Source organism: Amblyomma americanum, chromosome 3 (genome assembly GCF_052857255.1).
Source record: "Amblyomma americanum isolate KBUSLIRL-KWMA chromosome 3, ASM5285725v1, whole genome shotgun sequence".
NCBI lineage: Eukaryota > Metazoa > Arthropoda > Arachnida > Ixodida > Ixodidae > Amblyomma > Amblyomma americanum.
Window position 1 is genome coordinate 195,908,709 of NC_135499.1, and position 19,583 is coordinate 195,928,291.

Here is a 19,583-nt window from a genome sequence, read left to right on the forward strand (position 1 = left end):
CGGATGAACACGCCAAAGCCAATAGTAGAAAGTCATAATCCATGGTAATATTATTAATATTCAGTTTGGAAACGTTGCACGTGAAATGCTATAAAGTGTCAGGCGTCGACCGCAGTATTCGTAACGCAGCACCTCAGAGAGGGGAAAAGCGTTTTACTACGAAGGGAACAAGTTTGAGTCTACTTCTATACTGCAGCGTTGGTGTAGACGTGTAATAGTAGATACGTACGTTCCTCGATGGCCGCAGGGGGTTTCCGGCGTCGCAGACGATGACGGACCTCTGGCGTGCCGGGTCCTGCTGGACGCTGCAGCGGTCCTTGTTCACCACCCGCACGCTGTCGGGCAGCGTCACCACCACGCGGGCCAAGTACGCCGGGTCCGTGGCGCCAGCGTTCTCCACGAAAAGCGACAGCGACAGGTCGCGCCGCTCGCCGACCACCAGCGGGTTTCCACTGCAAAGGACCGCATCGTGTTTGGAAGAGGAGTTGTGTAGGATTCTCGGCCAAGCACAGTTTCCATGACCAAAGCTAGTTCGCACTAAAGTTCGCGCTACCAGTTGTGTGGGGAGTTAGGCACCAGGGTTCCGAGCTTACCTGGGTTGAACCGTTGGAGTCCGCCCATCCACGCACCCCCTTGACCGAGCATAATGTGCACCGGCACTTCTCTCCCTCTCCCCTTTTCATGTCTTTATGCGTCCCCTCATTTATGCTGTGCCATGTCAGTGCACGTTAAAGATCCCCATGTGATAATTATTCCGAAGCACGCCACTATAGCACCACTTTCTGTCTTCCTTCTTTCACTCCATCCTTCATCCTTTCCCTAACGGCACAGTTGAGGTGTCCAACATTAAGTGAGACTGTTAATGCTCTTGTCCTTTCCTCATGACTCATCTTCAAGACAGTTGCGCTGGTTCGACAGGCTGGAATAGGGCTTCTATGAAGCTGTGACTATACAGGCTTTCTAACGGCCTCTTCGAAGTGAAAGTTTAATAAAATGCCAGGACCAACGTGAAAATAATTTTTTTTTCCTCCGATGTCCTAGAAGCCCCGTTAGATCGCCGAAAAAACTGGTGCCAGTAGAATATTTTTGCGATAATTATATCAGGAGTCAACTGACTGGCACACTTTTTAAGCAGTTATGCGATCGATAACGATCGAGTATACTCACTCGTAACCGATCATATTGACGTCCAGCTTCAGATTCGCTCGACACACCTCGTCCGATCCACAGCCGTGCTGATATGGAATCTGCACACAAATACGCGACAAAATACGTTTCTTATAAGCAGTCTGGTGAGTGTTTAGTAAGATCGCTCGTTTTTTTTTTGGTATAATCGACGAAACAAGTTCCATCGGCGAGGGAACGGCTTACCGTCTTGGTGACAGCCAGCGGGAAGCCCCTATCGGGAACCGGGCAGGTGGGGCACCAGCGCTGGTCGTTGGTGTCGCGGAGGCGGTACTCCAGCCGCACAACTAACGGAATGAGCGGGTCGACAAAGCTTTCCTGTCGGAACAGAGAGAAGAAAATTATGACCAGGTTTTTCTGTCGCTCAGTGTGAGCTCCTTTTGCTGTTTTGAGCGATTGTTCTTCATAAGGTCCGATTGCTCGGTTTGTTCTTTCATGGAGACTTGGTTATAATTCTGATCAGTATGTTGTTACTGTCAGATTTGTCAATAAAAATGGTTTTTGACCACTGTTTCCACTTCTTTCTTGTCATCAGTGCCGCTGTGTTGTACAGTCGGGGACAAAAGTCTGGAGACCACGTGCTCCTGAAACGAAGTCGATAGCTCCATTATTAGCCAGCGGCTGGAGACCGCACTTGTGGAGATGAAAAAACAAAATTTTGACATTCACCTCCACAAGCCGCCGGTTAATAGCAGAGCTATTGGCTTCGTTTGAGGAACATGTGGTCTCCAGACTTTTGTCCCCGAGTGTACTTAAATGAGCGCGAATGACCAGAGTCCTGTCGTTAATCTCCCATCATGCAGCGATTATTTCTTCGTTTGGTCTTTCGCTTAGTCAGGAGAACATTACATTCTTCGGACACGCTTCCACTGCGTATTACGCTACACGACAGGTGACACAATATTACACTCAGGGACGGCGCCAGGACATTCGTGGTGGTGTTGGGGGGAGGGGTGTAGGAGCAAGAAAGAAAGGGGGGCATAAATAGTGGCGTAGACATTATGCAGATGTGAGATTGCTATTTGTAAAAATAAAATACATGAATAAAATGTGATGGACTGCCATCGAAGGGCCTCAATGACAGCTGCACTCTCATAAAACATATCTGCTTCATCAGGGTCCGAACGGAGCCGTAGTCAAATTTTTCTGTGACCTGGCAAATTTTTGTGGTGGCGACCGGCACCCCCTACCTCCCCATGCACTGATTACATTGAAAAAAAATTCGAATCTGTTTTGTCGCACCATATCCCTGACATCACCTTCAACGTCAGTGCACGCAGATGACATTATGCTTTGCGCCATATCCGCCGTCCGAGCCTAGAGTGCTACTACCTCGTCTCCATTTCACTCTGACGTTTGGGGCCTGTAAATGCCGAAAGTTTTTGGAGAGGTATGACTCAAAATGAGCATACAAGCAGCCCCGTGAACTGGACCACGTTGACGTCATCCGCTGACATCATTATAGCGGCACCACCGAGCTGGCTGGCGTTTGTAGCTTTAATTTTATGCCTTCCCGTTTTGTCTAGTTTTGCTTTTATTGCCCGCAAAACCTACACTGGGCAAGGCGCATTCCGCGAGGAACGCAGGTAAGCAGGCTGTTCTTTTCATGTGTCGCTTTCATATGCCACTTTACAGCGCTCGTAGCTGCGTCAACATGTGCACTTCCGACTGTTCAAGGAGCTTCTGGCAGAAACTACGCACCGTGCAGCACAGAAACCTTACTGCTTGCCCTAGCCACGTATTCTAGTGATTATATGTCCCAATAAACGCTACAGTTAGAGGTCGCGCTCCTTACGTCATCGTGAGGCGCGTCGTCTGCCGACGTTTTAATGCGTAGAAACTGGGCAGATATGAACGCCATCTAAATTTCAACATACATTCTTGCATCACAAACGAAGGGTGGAAGGCTTTTAATGTATCCGCTCAGCCCCTTTCAATGATGACTACATCATACATGCGACATAGTTTGCCGGGGAGCCCGGTGAGTTATGAATACGGCATGCTGCACAAAGTGACCAGTCAGCTGTTTTGAGAAGTCATATGGGAAGTATCATGAACTGAACAGCAAAGAGATATGTTCAGTAAGACGACAAAGTGATAACATTGGTAGACACGGAAGGCTTTTCATGGGGGGAAGGGGGGGGGGGGAATTTATTGCGCACCCGTTCATGTATACTGGGTAGCAGGGAACTATATGAGGCGAAATCTGCGCCCCCCCCCCCCCTCCCACTTGTCAGTTTAAGAAGCCCACTGCCCCCCTTGGCCCACGTCTACGCTCACACCTCTGCCGTCGGCTGGTAATTCCAAAGCGTGTAACGTACTCTTTGTTTTCCTTCCTCCCTGTGTTTTGCGCTGTTGAAACACGCATCCATGATGGTGCAAACTTACGTCGAGGTAGACGAGCCTATTCTCGCACGTCGTGTGTCCTTTCCTGGCCTGCACCATCGAGCTGTACTTGTCCACGCGGGTTTGGTCGCGAAACATGAAACCTCGCACGGGACGGTTCTCTGCCCCACGGTTCACATCCAGCGTCAGCTCCGTCTCCACTTCTGCAATCAAGCAACGGGTGGGTCACTTCACGAACGTGGTATATTAGCACCAGTGTACTCCTTTGCTTTGGAACCTATTGAGAAACAGACCAGCTTGAACCGCCGCGGTGGCTCAGTGGTTGTGGCGCTCGTCTGCTGATTTGAAAGACGCGGGTTCCATCCCGGCCGCGGCGGTCGAATTTAGATGGAGGCGAAATTCTAGAGGCCCGTGTACTGTGCGCTGTCAGCGCACGTTAAAGAACCCCAGGTGGTAGAAATTTCCGGAGCCCTTCACTACGGCGTCCCTCATAGCCTGAGTCGCTTTGGGACGTTAAATTCCCATAAACCAAACCAAACCAGACCAGCTTGGAATGAGAAAAAGCGCCACATTTTTCGCTCGAACCCGTCGACAATAGGTTACAGTAGTATATCACATCACCTCTTCGTTCACACCACGAAGAGAGGGCCGGATGCACACATACACACAAAATAAGAAGCAGAGCCGGGATAATTCGACGATTCTATGCTGATTCTATTTCTTTGCCATCTTTGCTTTGGCTCAGGCTCTACCACGCCTCCGTTTATAGCCAGGATCAGCCAGTAAGCTTGGCGGGTGATAACAATGGCGCAGAATCGAAGGAAAATATTTTTTTATAGTACGCCGTCCCAGAACTTCAGAGAAGGATGGAACCCTCCCAGTAGAATAAAAGAGAGCGAAATGAAGCAAACGTGCACTGAGGTTTTTCAAATAATCAAAAAATTGCATTACGTTTTCATGACGTGTCTTCTGATTGTTCTTACCGCTTTTCTTCCTATGATTTGGTAAATGGCATAGTTAGTCCTGTTTGCCAATTTTTGCTTATAGCTTTCATTTACTTATCGAGTCTGTATGGATTTCCAGGAGCCTGTTACTTATACTGCCAGAATAAACTTATACGCGAACAGGCGTTTGCTTAGCGGCCTTGCGTTTACCCAAGGGAACAAGAACGTGACTCGCACGTTGTGAATGCTCATCCTGCGGACACGACACAAACCAGTTCAATACCGATGTCACTTAACGAGCTAGAGTCCTTGAATGCATAGGGGTTGTTGCCATTTAGTTATATCCGCTCAAATTTCAGTATCTGCGAACTGTACATTTGTGTCCGCGGTTGTTGATTATGACACAATTTTTTTCCTTCCCAGATGTTAACAAGGGTTGCATCAAACGAGGCTAACACTTTCCAGCGACGAAGCTAAACGTGAGAAGCACGAATGTTTTCTTTCGTACACGCGTTTTAGTCGCAGAATACAAAAGTAAGAGCACTGAGAACGAAAAAGGAAAACAGCGAGCTGAAATACTGAGCAGGCAACGACACCGATGAGCCGACCAAAACAGCACACTCACCGGCCGTGTTGTTGACGAACTTTCCAGAGTACTCGATGCAGGCGGTCAGCTTGAAGCACGAGAATTTGGCTCCTCCAGAGATTTCGCATTTATCTAAGTCGGCCGTGATCATTCCAATATCAGAGACGATGGAACCTTTTAGCTGAGCGATCGGGCGAGATCTGGTAAAACGGCATGTAGCAAAGTTACTCGAAATCAAAATGACTCGCTTCAAGTTGGCCAGCTTATATTTACGGCCTTTTCAGCGAAGATCAGCTATAGTAACTCACCTGAAAAGCACCGCGCTGTCCGTCATGTAAGATCCGATTAGGATGTCTGTAAAGTAGAAACCAGAAGTAAAAGTCAGCTTAAGTGATTACGCGTGGGACAATCTGCTGAAAAAAAAAAAGTCTGATAAAATCTTGTGTCGACAATCAGAGAGAGGGAAAAAAAAGCTCCTTGCTGTATTTTTCAGTCAAATTAAATTCAGTTTATTTTTTTAGCTTGCGCGCGGGAATGCTCTCCGGGGCTAAGCGGTCAGTAGTCGCCCAAGACTATTCGGCGATACTAAATTACTACAAGGGCTGCAGAAAGCGGTATCCACCACCGCACAACTTCCTTAGCAAAGAGGACTCTGTCGCGTGGAGGGCTCGTACCCGAACCTAAACGTGCTCAGCAAAATGTATCCCACACAATGCAATGACAAATGCCCCTAGTGCCACGAAACACCCACGCTGTATCACATAACGTGGGCATGCCGGAAGACAGACGTGGTGCCCGTTATACCAAACCCGAGTGCGGAGCAATGTGAGGGAGTGCTCTCCAGCGATCGCCTGGTCGACCAAGAAGGTCCAATTCGGCGAGCACAACTGGCAGCAGCATCTAGCGGAGCCCTGGACTAAGGGCAACCGATCGTTGTGCAAGATGATGGACGAAGCCATCTGAAGACCGCAGAAGACCAGCGAATCTAGAGCTCAGTAAAGTTTTTCACTCACTCACACACTCATAATTTTCTACTTATTTAGTGTTACAGAAAATTTGTGTTATAAGTACTGTGAATTGTAATTTATGCGAAAACAAAGAACGAACAAAGGTTCGTATTACTGGTAGCAGCAGTATGTTCATTTCATTTGAAGCAAGTGCCGCTACCACATGTGTTTAAATTCTTTTCTACAAAAACATTTAGGAAGAAATGTCTGTTGACACAGTGACGGCACAACGGGCTGCGAAATGCAGCGAGTAAGGTAGCTTTGTGATTTACCTTTTTTAATTGCGACAGTGTGCCTGCAGGCATAAAGCATTATTTACAAATATGGAAACAAACTGGACTCTCGAAGGAAGTCCAGTAACGTCCAGTTGTGCTGCCCAAAAATCCATTCTTCTACATTCGGTGGATGGCGTAGTCATGACTACGCAAAAATTCAACTTCAGCACCGTGCCATAAAAACGAAGCGCCCACCCTGCAAGCACAAGACGCAACACACATGTGCCTTCGTAAATGCAGATACTCCATTACCATACTTTGTCCCATGAGTCAGAGGACTCCTAAAGGATTGACATCTCTATAGAAAAATAATTACATTTCTTTTTTTGAGCGCAATCATAAAGGCTACACAGATTTTTCAGATAATGAGGAAGGTTAAGAAAATTATTAAGTACCGCGAAAGTTGTGTGGCCATGTGGCTACGCTCGTGTGAATGCCAGTTGTGATTACATTCTTGTTTTCTGTTTTCACCAACTGGCATATTTAATGACCGCTAGGTTCTTTTGACGAAATAGATCAGTGTGATGCCCGCGACAGTGTACGAAAAGGCCCACAAAAGCCCAGGCAGTGCCCACCTTCGTAATGGTTCGAGTCGACGTCGAGGCCCTTGGAGATGCTAATGCCGAATCCCTTCAGCGGAGACCCGATGCGTGACGCCACGGCGCTCGCGTCTATTCTCTGCGCACGCAGAGGGGAAACAAAAGAATGAGGAAAAGATTGAGAGTTTTCTGGGTAACACAGTTTCACCACGGCCGGCAGCCAGCCGTATCAGCCTAGAAACACTTCGGCACACAGTGACTAGCCCTCAACGAATGATGTCTGGACTTGAGTGGGCACGGCAGTCCTGGCATTGCGCTTGGACGGTACGTATCATCGTAACGTAACTTCAAGATCACGAGGTCTTCTTTTGAGCACCTTGCTCGGGCACCTACGGCACCCGCTTAGGTCTAAAAGTTCGCAGGGTGACAGCAGGAGGTTTTCTCCCTCTTCGGAGATTTACAACTTATGGTGTTCAGCAAATGTCTAACTGAAAGGCTCAAAAGCAAGCCGTGTGGCCTAAAGACTTTCGAGCGAGACTGTACATGCTGTTTGCAAGCTGGAAGCAGGCATTTAAGCGCGCATACATGATTTGAGGAGCTTGTTAGCAGGGACAAATTTGGCGACGACCACGTGGCTTTGTTTTCAGCATAAATGACAGCCTTGGCCAAAATTAACTTTGCCATATGTTTTGTTGTTATGTAGTGTGGTCGAGAGTTCATGATATCGACTCAATAGCTGCAAGCTTTTGGGTTGTGAGGAAGAGAGTTCGCAGCCTCCAGAAATTTGAAGGATTACGGGTGCTGTATCTGCCGGAATAGACGGCTCGAAGGAGACCCCGAGGCACGTGGGACATATAACACTAAAGGGGACCGACGGAAAATCCGTTAAACAGCAATGCCAGGAGCACGCAGATGCGTGCATATGTACTCGCGCACAATCTCTTACCACCTTTCTAATATTTACAAAATATATTGCCAAATACAATGGCTCATCGGTGACGTGTGGACACAGTGTAACATGGATCGATTGAGGGCACACACATGGACAACATCGGTGGGCGGAACGTCACTGTATGTCAGCGAGACGCTCGGTGGGAATTACACCATGTACTTAGCTCATGCAGACATTTACCAAAGATGTTTTGATACAACCAGACTTATATAAGCAAAGCGCGCGTCTCCCTAATCCCTCAATGTAGCGCGAAAGTGAAACTTGATGTCAGTGTCCGCTTCGGATTGCTTTTTGCTTCTGCTTGTATACAGAGGAGTTAAACACGGTGCAACGCTTGCGTGTTTTGTTAGCTGATGCGGCGCGCTGAAGCTGGCCTTTTCCTATGTCGAAAAGCGCAAAATCAACGCGGTGCCCTTTGACCTCACCTGCGTGTAGACGGTCCTTTCGCCGAGCGTGGGTGACCCGTGGTAGATATACACGGCTCCCACGTCGTTCTCGTAAGGTGCGCCGATCGCCACGTCTGCAAGGACGGCAAGGTGAGGCCGGTGCCCCCGGTGACACGAGCGCGATACACCTTGAATCATGCACCGCATGAAACACTCTGAGACAGCTCATCGCGTTGCGAAGGCCACGACTTGAGCACATGCTCAACATCCTGTCCGCTCGCCTTTCATCCCGTGCGCCCACGCATATCGATTCACATCTAGTCTCAGTGCTAAGGAACAGGCGTCCCTCGGCGGATGAAATGTGAGGCATAGGTGACTGTTCGCAAAAACAACTGCGAAATTTTGTTTTAAAAATCAGCTAGTTCGCGCTCTCGCCCTTTTTTTTCCATCAACCACTATTTTCTATAAATCAGTCTGGGTTAAAAAATTAGCAAAATGAAAAACAATGCTTTCTACGAAGATTCCTTAAAGGCGGTGTTAGTGGCTCAGAAAAAGTTACGGTCGAAAGTCAGCCAAACGTTGTGCGTACAAACGTCGAATACGAATAAGTACGGAGCATTCAGTTGTCATCGCAGTAAATATTTCACTTTGCTTTACTAGGGGCCACATGTGTTCACAAAACCGTTGATAATTACGCTGCAAGAGAGTGCTCTCATCTCGATACTGCCTGGTGGTTGGCCCTCCCTGTTTTTACTCCCACCCCCTTTTTTAGATATTATTGCTCGTCCAGGCGGTGCCTTCAACGTACCCACCTTGAATTCCGTCCAGGTTCAGGTCTCCAACTTTGGCGATGGTCGTTCCGAAGCGGCCAGCCGTTGCTCGGTGCCCCTCCAGGTGACCCGAGGCGTACAAACCCTTTCAGGGAGAAAGAAAGAGCGGAGGTGCATGCCGCTCAGAGAACAGTCTGTCCCTAATGTTTCGACGCTATGTACTTGCACTGCGCGCTTATTTTGTTTTATTCGTTTATTTGCAACACTGACAACAAAAGCGCGAGCTGTTCCGGCTCTGTGGTATTCCCCTTTCTTCATAAAAAGAAGAAAGGAAGAAAGAGATAATGCGAAAGAATGCAAGACTAGTTTACAGCTTTGTGAACCTGGGGCATTGATTGGCTCTCGCTTGTAGAGCGGTGCAGCGCTTTGCCGAAACAGAGCATAGCCTAACCGGATAGTTTATATACTTGTACGAGGTGTTTGTGCACTCACGACGCCGTTGCTGCGGAAGACGTAGACGCGTCCTTCGTCCTGGCCGTCAGGGATGGAGTGCATGGGCGCGCCCACGAGCAGGTCGTCGATGCCGTCACCGTCCAGGTCGGTGGCCGCCAGGGACGCCCCGAAGTACTCGCACATCTGAGCCAGAGGAAGAAGGAGTTAGGTCGCTTGTGAGCCTAGGAGGCTAAGGCAAAAGTAGCAAGGGACAGCAGAGACTCAGGTCGGGAGACGAGATTAAGGCATCTGCGGGGATAGGGCGGTCGCAGCGGTCGTAGGACAGGGATAAAAATTAAAGATCAATAAGAGAGGCGTTTGTCCTGCAGGGAGAGGTAACCGGCCCGATGACGACGACTTTCGCCACGATGAATGGCAGGTCACATGCGCAAGCTGCAAGAGCGAGGCACGTTCACAGAAAAAAAGGTGAGTCGCGGGCGGCGCAAACACCTCCAGCCAGAGGCACCAGGTAAGCGGTGGTCCAACGGATCGACGCGCATGCCAGAGTCCTCTCAGACAAAGTTCTTGAAAACTATCGATTCTTGCACGCGCGCCTGAATCTCTCACGTGTCTGTACCAATTTCAGCAAATGGTCCCCATTCAGGCCGATATACTGGTTCATTTTATTCAGAAAGATTTATCGCTCCGCGGTTCAAACCACGCGAAGAACATCAGCAGAGAGCGAAAGCCTGTTTAATGAAACACAAAGTCCGATGAAATGGAGTCAGAGTAATATGATATGAAAGACACACGAAGCGCCGGTGGCAAGCGAACGACAAATATGGAGCAGTCCAGCCGATGGTCGAAGCTTACCTGCGATCCGGTCAGGCGGCTCTTGATTATCACGCTCCGGTCATTTCCCGGGCCTTCGATGCCGAACAGGAACACCTGTCGAGGCAAACATCCCAGTGTCTTTGTAAGCGCGCGGAAAAAAAAGAGAAGTACGAAATTGTGTATTGGTACCTACGGCGTTGTAGGGGTAGGGAAGAACTAGGAAGTTTCGCAGTGATATCAATCATTGCCTAAAAGCCATGCGGTGCCAAGAGACAGCGAAAGTGTTCTGCGCGGATGTGCTTGTCTTGCATGTAAGAAGCATTAGGTAAGCAATTATCTCTCGTTTATTTAGGCCATGCGTCCCGCGTTGTCAAAGTGCACCTTTTATGTATAGCAAACACCACAAAGCGTATGCCGCTCATGTGGGGTCCCGTAACGTGTACGGCCATTCGCTGCAGGGCATGCACGCACTGCATACAATACAAACCGGTGCAAGCACCACCATGCGTGCGACTGGCACGGTGCAACCAGCAAGGCCTTCCTAAATACGCAGTATATACACAAGATCAATTTGTTATTGGCTAGCGGGTCGGGTACCGTCCTTTTTGACAATAGCAATGATCCAGATTGCCGAATAATAAAGTACCGTTCTGATACGTGCGGAGAGCTTTGCGGACGAACAAACTTGTGAACCCAGCTCCTGATGATCTGACGCTTTCCCAGCACTTTGTTTTCAATGTGGTGGGGCGTATAGCTGAATAGAAGCTTAATGCATCCTCTGCATTAATTTTATGGCTCCCCTCCCCCACTCTAGTCTTTCATGCCACTGTCTACTTCAAGAATGAAAAATATATTCAAATGGTGACAGGCAGTTCGCAGCAGCTTAGCCATAGCGGGCTTGACGGCAATTGAACTATAAAATATAGTTAGGATATAGACAATCAATGTGACCGATGCTGCAGTGGATGCGTTAACGTTAAGTGTTTCCCCTGGACGGAGCAGCAGCTGTCGCTGACGGGTTCAGACCGTGCGAGCGGGTGACGTGGTTCAGCCCGGCAGTCATTGTGTGCCACGCCGTACACCCGCTCCGCACTCCCGATCAAATCGAGCAATCACAGTAGTACTCGCCGTACCCCCTCTACACTCTCTCCCCCTCGTCGCTTCCCTTCCCTCTCCTACTCCCCCCCCCCCCCCTCCGAAACCCATATATATATATATATATATATATATCGCGGAAAGCAACCCGCGCATATGGATGCACGCCCGGCTGGCTCACCTGGCCCTTGTAGTCGTCTCCTCGAGGCGAACCAGCAGCCACTGTTAGTTCGCGCCCATGGAACAGTCTCCCTGTCGTGACTGAGTAGCCTGCGCGAGGAAGGGGAATAAGCGCATTTGAGGCACTGTCACTTCACGAAAACCGGACATGAATGCACGAAATGGCCAAAGTCATGACTAGGATGCTTATGTTTTAACGCGCAACATACCCACCAGTACGCACCATATGCACAAGCAATTAATCAGCTGCGGAAGCAGGTTCTCGTGTTGTGCGGAGACAAGATTGTATTTCAACCCGACATACCTTTGTACGCGTCTTTCTCCTTTCTGCCCAAGAGCATGTGGTGACTCGTAAGCTCCTGTCTCTGGTTGTAACGTGTTACGGAACCTGCAGGGAAGAACGAAATTGATCTTAAATTTCCACTGCGAAAGCAGGAGTGTCTTCGCGCTTTCATTTCCCTATTTTTCTTAAGTTTCAGAAACAAATGAGTGCCGCACCTTCCCAGTTGTAAAATCCAGGTGTCCCAAGAACCAGCCTGCCATCCTGTAGAAAGAAAATACGACGCAGAAGGACAGAGTCAGGATCTCAATATAGTTCCTCCAGCTTTCACTTATGTTCGCATGCGTAACGCGGTCTCAATGTACGTGCGTAGAATGACATCCTTTCCTTAATGTGTTTAAATGGCACTTCTCTTCACTTTGTAATTTCCTAATTGCGTTCTGTTAAAGAACTACGCCCGATTACAGTTTGGTGTCTGTCGCATTACCCGCCGCGGTGGCTCAGTGGTTAGGGCGCTCGACTACTGATCCGGAGTTCCCGGGTTCGAACCCGACCGCGGCGGCTGCGTTTTTATGGAGGAAAAACGCTAAGGCACCCGTGTGCTGTGCGATGTCAGTGCACGTTAAAGATCCCCAGGTGGTCGAAATTATTCCGGAGCCCTCCACTACGGCACCTCATTCTTCCTTTCTTTCCCCCCCTCCTTTATTCCTTCCCTTACGGCGCGGTTCAGGTGTCCAACGATATATGAGACAGATACTGCGCCATTTCCTTTCCCCCAAAACCAATTATTATTATTATTGTTATTACTGTCGCATGAATGCTGACCATTACAGCTGTCATTTATGAGCTATGGTGTCTACTTGTGAAGAGAGTCCACAGGAACACTTCCGACGGTCTACTACGTGATATGAACATAACTCTTGAGGGTTGGAGTCTGGGAAGGACACATGTAGTCCGCGTTCGCTGACTCAGAGTTATCGCGCGAAATTTGCTTATCGGGAACGTGGACAATACTCTCTTAAAATAATTAACTGCCACCAATTTCCTCACAGAAGGAAATATGAATAATAATTAGGAGAAGCAAGATCCATAATCATGCAATTAATATTGAAGAAAACAGTGCATAATAGCCCTTCGTTTTCGATAAAATCAGATTTTACCTGATTCTTGGACCCTGAGCAAATTTCTTAAAGATCGGGTTAAACCCGATTCCTACCCAAAATAATCATTCTAGGAAACTTATCTTCCTGTGTACAAAGCTGAAAACACCGCAAGAAAATTAGCCAACAGAGGAGTGTTTTCAGCCAAATGATCATTTTAAACTTATTTTAATGCCTTTTATTTATGACGGTGCTTAATTTGAGGCCAAGTTCGAACAGTACCCCTCGGAAGTGAGGAGAAAAAGCACGCCTCCTGACGAGACGTATAAGTGGCATCGCTGTGTCAAGCGCTACCCACGCTAACGACGTCCTGCTACAAGGCTCTTCTAAGTTCAAAATGATCGCAATAAAGCTGAACCATTCTCGTCGCAGTGTACACAGGACGATTAGGTGCTTTGCCGACCATGTGCTACGCAGCAGATCATAATGTAGGCCGCGAAATAATTAAAATAAATGATAAAAGGACATATCTAACTTTATACATTTGCAGTGCAATCTGCTATTGCCATATTGTTTATAAAACAATCTGCAAAAAATATAGCACTTTTGTTCCGGACAAAAACGAGCGCTAATAACAAATTGTATTCTTCTGTAAAATATAACTCGAAAAAACCAGAATTATGGAACCTTTTAGAATAACCCGATTTGTTCCTGAATTTCAGCTCACAAAATATCAGCCGATTTTTACCCCTCCCGAATTTCGGAAAAAAAAATAAAACCCGAAAACGAAGTACCCTATGCATAAACAACTTGCTGGTAGCGAGCTTCGGTATTCCCTAAAAGGAACGAACTGCTAACCAGTACGCACGATATGTAAGACGTTTGTGCATTTCTTTGCAAAACCCTTTCCATCCCCTCTCTCTTGGTTAAAACTGAGAACAGGTTGTCAGTAAATATACACTAGCAATAAGATCAACGCAGGAAAAATATATGCATTTACAGTAGAGGAAAAAGAGTCCTGAAGTACTCTCATACATGCAGGTCTGACAACCGGAACATACCCAGCAATTCTGGACAAAAGCATTGTTGAGCGGGAAATCATTTATGAGCGCATATTTTTTTCGTATAATGTGTAAGATTTCACTACAACAATCAATATATCCGCAGATCACCCGGCGGCAGTCTTGTATTTTTTTTTCCTATTCCCGTTTTTGCTATCGTCAAAAGCGGTCCCATTTGTTTTCTGTGGCAGTCTTACCTGTTCGATGCGATCAATGGAAACACTTTAAAAGAAAGATTTTGCTACATATCAGAAGAATAGACCATTGCCTCCAATATATCCATAAGAGTGTATTACAATTTTTCAATTTTCTAAACGTTTGCCCGAGAAAGCTGGACTTGCACAAGGACAAGAAACCTGGGCCACGGTTCAGATAAGTAGCGGGTGCACTTCGGTAATTCACGACCAGCACCATACGTGGCGCATTTTAGCAACGCTCTTCGATCGATGTGCGGTGAACTGAAGGGGTCAGACCGTACGCAACAGCAGTTTACTCATCACTCAGCTGACTCATAGTCGCGGGATGACGAGAGTTTTTCTTCAGCAAACCCCCAGAATTATACAGAGCGACAAGTAGGCCACAACCGTGCAGACGGAAATCGTTCGTGCAACGTTAACAAAAGCGCGAACGAAGAAACAAAAAGGCAAGAAATCAGAAAGAGAGTGAGTGAGGAAGGAGGTGAGATACTGAGTCGTCCCACTCACCTCAGTGAAGGCCGCCGAGAAGCCCATCTCCGCCGCGTAGTAGTAGTAGTCGTAGTTCACCGACTGCTGGGCTGTTGAGTGACTTTGGTTTTTTTCTAGTTGGTCGTCTGGGACACAAGTCACGCCGACACTGCTGCCACTCCGTTCGCAGAAGTCTCCGTGCGATTACACATTCACTGTACCCGCTGCACGTCTACAGCTAGTTTAGCGCACTCACGACTTACTTTCTTCTCTCAACACTGTCGCGCCTCTGCATAGTGTCCCGTTAACTAAGTTTTCCAAGAATCTGCAAAAGAAGCAACTGTGCTTTCTTGATTTGGCTGTTACTTAACGATGAACAACGTGCCGAAAACGTGGAGATAGAAAAAAAAAGGAATAAATGAATAAGAACCCTGTACAGCGGAACTGATACCAGCTGACGAGAACATGGGAACTTATATCAAGGGTATTTTCTCGTCATTTTCTCTTATTCCGCACGGAGAGGTTTGTCAAGGTGTCTCTCTTTTCTTTAGTATTATTTTAGCTTATCGACCATTTTATTTAGCACTTTAATTTAGTGTTCTTTCATTTAGAATTTTAGTCTTGCTCGAAACTGACTCAACAGTTATCACTTGGAGTTCCTCTACAGAATACGAAATGCCCTCTGCATAGCAGACAGTGCTCTTTAGAGGTCGTCAGGCATGACAAATAGGTTGAAATCGAGAACAAGCAGCCACAAAAAAAAAAAAGGAACTCCGCGCGCTTTCGAGCTGTTGTCATTCTCACACAGCATGCAATCGTGCACTGGTACAGCGAATGGTTGGGAGAGTTCTTAGAATGAAGGAACATGTGACTCACCACTGTCTTTACAAAATGCTCGCATGCGCAGTCGAGTCAAGGCGCGCAAGCCCGCTAACGACAAGGCACCCGACGCCACGGCGTGACCTGCTTACACAGAAGCCGCGACTGCTCGTCAAATGGGCGTCAGGCTCATTCAGGGAGACCACGGTTATTAGAGACAACAAGGCATGGAGTGTCGACGTGACTTGGTCGCACAAAATTCAAGGCATCGTGCACTGGGCTTCAAGCACATTCAAATGACACACATTTGTAGGATCAAGACACCAAGCGTGTTAGTGGGAAGTATGCGCGAACGTACAGAGAAGCCAACACACTGAGTGTCGAGTTTCATTTCAGGCAAGGCAAGACGGAAGCATCTTAAGCGGCTTTACTGCCTTCGTAGAAAAGCGGGCTTAAAATAAGAAAAACAGCCAACAGGCCACCATGCTACGCGCCACGGTCGGCAGTGGCGTTCGCAAAAAAAAAAAGAAAATGTTTCCCGCCAGCTAAACACAGCCGTGCATCTTGAAGCAGTTACGCGAGGCTAAGTAATATTCTTGTTATTAATTTGTTGCGACGTCAGGCTAAATTGTTCATCATTTTTACTTGTCGTTTTAGATCAACGCCAAGACACGGAGGATGCCTTTACCATGCGAGAGTCACCACGCTCGGCGCAGTCCTTGATACGTTCCCTTTTTACTAGCCAGTTCGTTTGATATCTAACGCAAACTGCGGCAGTGACTTCAGTGCCGCTATCTTTCGAAACAAAAAACTGCCGAGAATAATGAAGGGAACGTCTCAAGGTTCCTTACTTGGAAGGTTAATTAGAGCTACATAATGCGCATGCCTGCACGCATCTGCGCGTCTTTGTTACCTGCAGCACACTGGTTAAGTTTATAAAGTTGAAGACGTCATTATTAGCTGTTTACGCGCCAATTAACTCGCATGACATTACATCCCCAGTTACCCACGCAAGTGCATCACCACGGCGGCTAACAGTGCACAAAGCGAATACTCACTTCTTTTGACTAGCGGAACAAGCTTCTTGGGCTGCCTGAGGTTTCGGTCAAGCACGTAGCACGCACCGTTAGGGAGGTAAACGCCGTACCACCTTTGGTTTTTCCACAAAGGTGCACAGACCTGAAAAAAAGAAAAGAGCTAATTAGTTAACTATTCATGGCTACACGTTGACGCACGTCTCTCGTCTTCGATGTTTCCTCATCGCATCAAGTGTAGCGTGAAGCAAAATACGTGCAACCCGCTCCTCACGCAAGCTGGCACCCTTGCGCCAAAAATTAGAATTGATCATTTAACACGCATGCGTGGAGAAAAAAATAAAAAACAGGTCTTTTCAATGGACATATCATTTTCATGCTTTTGTTCACAGTCCTTATGTGCAGCCGGATCTTTGTTAGTCGAATTATATGGAGTTCGCAATTTAAGCAAGCCAGATTGGGCTCCGCTTTAATAAACTTGATTTTCACGGGACCAACGTGCTCGTTCGAATAAACAGGAAGTTTGAATTAAGCGCTCCCGAGTAATTCCCACTCACTGCAGAAAATTACAATCTTTAGCACCCACACTTCTTGAGGAGAGACTACATCGCGTGCGTTTTCCAAGCCCTCTCTGTAACGAATCAAACTCAGACGTGAGTCCTTTTTTTCTCGGTATTTTTTCTCCACCCCGTGTAACTGCTAAAACCGCAAACGGCGTCTCAAAACAAGGCTTTCACTCCGATATTCTATATATGCCAGTGGAAACGACAGCAAATTGCGATTTATAAGCCGAAAACAAGGTCCATTTATTCACTCGGTTCTTGAGACACGCGGACGAGTATCGTCGAGCGTACATCAATCCAGCGACGTGAGCGCCTCTAGGCCTCGATGAATATTTCAAGAGCATTGCGCCACACGACATCCTTCCCGACCGCCGAGGTATGACGTCAGCAAATCGATCTTCCTGTCACCCACTATCTCGCCGCGGTCGCCCACCAGTATCGGCACCACACTTCGCCGCCTCCGGTGTACGGCACGCTTCGTATTCGCTGTCGCACATGCCATGCAAGCAGCTTAAAACACAGAAAAAGGTCCGGTTATGCAGCGAGCCGACCCAATCGCGCAAGTTTCTCACGATGCACTGCACTTACTCAACCAATTCTGAGGCACGCGCACTATTAAATAGTCATAACCATTCGTCTGTAGGATGAGGCTAGTGTACACAAACCGAACTGGTGCCGCCGCGGTGGCCCAGTGGTTATGGCGCTCGGCTGCTGACCCGAAAGACGCGGGTTCCATCCCGGCCGTGGCGGTCGAATTTCGATGAAGGCGAAATGCTAGAGGCCCATGTATTATGCGATGTCAGTGGACGTTAAATAACTGCAGGTGGTGGAAATTATTCAGAGCCGTTCACTACGGTGTCCCTCATAGCCTTAGTTGCTGTGGGATGTTAAACTCCCATGTTAAACTAAACTAGACTACTCTAATCTAATCGAATTAGAAATGTGACCAAAAATGATTACGGTCTTTGTCAACTGAAAATGCATGGTCATTTGGGAGAGCTTTTGGAACTACAAAATTGGTTTATTGTTACAATTAATATGCGGATCCACTTCGCAATGACTTTATTGGGGTCGACGGAGCCGCTAATCATATATAAGCGCTGGTTATGTTTTCAAAACGACTACAGATGCTTACTTCTCCTTAGGACACCGCGATAAGCTCTTCAGAGGAAACGAGAGGGTGCACTTATTATGTATGCGAAGGCTGTGACCCATTCGCGTATATTTTGCTGATCAGGGGTTGAGTGCCACTTCGATGCTGTAGAGCACGTGAAACGCTGACTGTTCAGTAAAAAAATTTGTTAATGCGAATAACAGGAGGGCCAGTTTTGGTGCGCTAGACTCGAAATCAGGTTTTTCATTTAACCCTTGCAAGCCCAAACAAATCTTCGCATCGCCAATTTTTCGTTTAGCAGTCCACGCACGAACCAAAACCCTGTAAACAGCGCAGGCACGAGGGCATTGCCATTAGTTCAATGTTTTAGGGGAGCGGGGAATTTCCTTGCATACAGTCGAGTTCGTCGAAGCTCTGGCCTCTTATTTTGCCAGGTTGTTCGATTTCAAGTGAACGTCAAATGTGGCGGCGGAACAACCCCGGCTCTTTCTTCACGGACTTCCCGTATTTGATTCTTTCACACATATTCGCGAACATTTAGTTTTGTGCGGGCGCTGTAGGTCGGCCTTCCTGTCTGCACAGGATATCACTGCACGGAGGGTCGCTCGTTACAGCGAGCTACCGGATATAATCCTACAGAGAAGGATGCGCAGATTTCGGTTCGTTTGCGTCATTCGTGACGTACTTCCGTTCCTTGATCCGTGAATCACGACGCGGGCTTTTACGCAGAAGAATGTATGGAAAAAAGGATGTTGGCCGCCCCATGTTTGCTACCCAAGTCTAAGTTACACTGCGGTTTAAGTCCCTAAACAAAGATCTAATCTAAAAGACATTTGATTCAGTTAATGATTATAAACAGCTTTACTTAATTTTTTATGCGCTTATGTATCTGACTAGTTCGGATAGCTTGGTGTGTCGACGCATACGAGGTGAATACATGATAGTCTGAAGATCTCTTAGCTATGTAAACACGTGTCGCACGGAAACAGCAAATGGAACACAATGCTAGTCGCCTAAGTTCGTGAAAATCACCATTTGCAGAGCTTCTGGCAGCGGGGCAGATTCAGTGGCAATTAATTTCGTGACAAACGTTTGGCTGAATATGAAATTCTTGTCGCAAGCTCAAGACTCTCTCAATATATTGTTATACTATTACTCATGTCGTCGGGAATGGCGTTATTTTGCTTGGCAAGTCGGAAAAAACAGCTCTAAGCCAAATCGCCTAGCCGATTGTGATAATGTAAAATGCAGGTAGATTGTTGCCTCTCGCTTACGGGGATACCTACGTAGCTTGAGTGAACATTGTCCACTAAATGCCTGTTACTTTGCAGACATGGCCATTTTTCTCTGCTCAAGCGAAATAAATAAAAAGCGCTGTTTTGTCGTGCCGTTCAACATGAACCAGCCAGTCCGAGT

General features: G+C 47.4%; 1 protein-coding gene across 2 annotated transcripts in view; it reads right to left on the reverse strand.

The window, feature by feature from the left end:
- The window catches only part of LOC144125799 (integrin alpha-9-like), a 44,679-nt gene that overhangs the window by 11,988 nt on the left and 13,108 nt on the right, over positions 1-19,583 (reverse strand). Inside the window, exons 4-19 of one of the 2 annotated variants that reach the window (XM_077659507.1) lie at positions 16,515-16,635; positions 14,677-14,783; positions 12,030-12,075; positions 11,836-11,919; positions 11,533-11,621; positions 10,296-10,370; positions 9,483-9,626; positions 9,033-9,135; positions 8,260-8,354; positions 6,919-7,021; positions 5,370-5,415; positions 5,101-5,261; positions 3,574-3,734; positions 1,372-1,503; positions 1,168-1,247; positions 230-452 (exon numbers count right to left, since the gene is read on the reverse strand). In XM_077659507.1, the coding sequence (XP_077515633.1) occupies positions 230-452; positions 1,168-1,247; positions 1,372-1,503; positions 3,574-3,734; positions 5,101-5,261; positions 5,370-5,415; positions 6,919-7,021; positions 8,260-8,354; positions 9,033-9,135; positions 9,483-9,626; positions 10,296-10,370; positions 11,533-11,621; positions 11,836-11,919; positions 12,030-12,075; positions 14,677-14,783; positions 16,515-16,635 (1,770 nt within the window). The remainder of the gene's footprint in view (positions 1-229; positions 453-1,167; positions 1,248-1,371; positions 1,504-3,573; positions 3,735-5,100; positions 5,262-5,369; positions 5,416-6,918; positions 7,022-8,259; positions 8,355-9,032; positions 9,136-9,482; positions 9,627-10,295; positions 10,371-11,532; positions 11,622-11,835; positions 11,920-12,029; positions 12,076-14,676; positions 14,784-16,514; positions 16,636-19,583) is intronic. The other variant, XM_077659508.1, reaches the window with a different exon arrangement.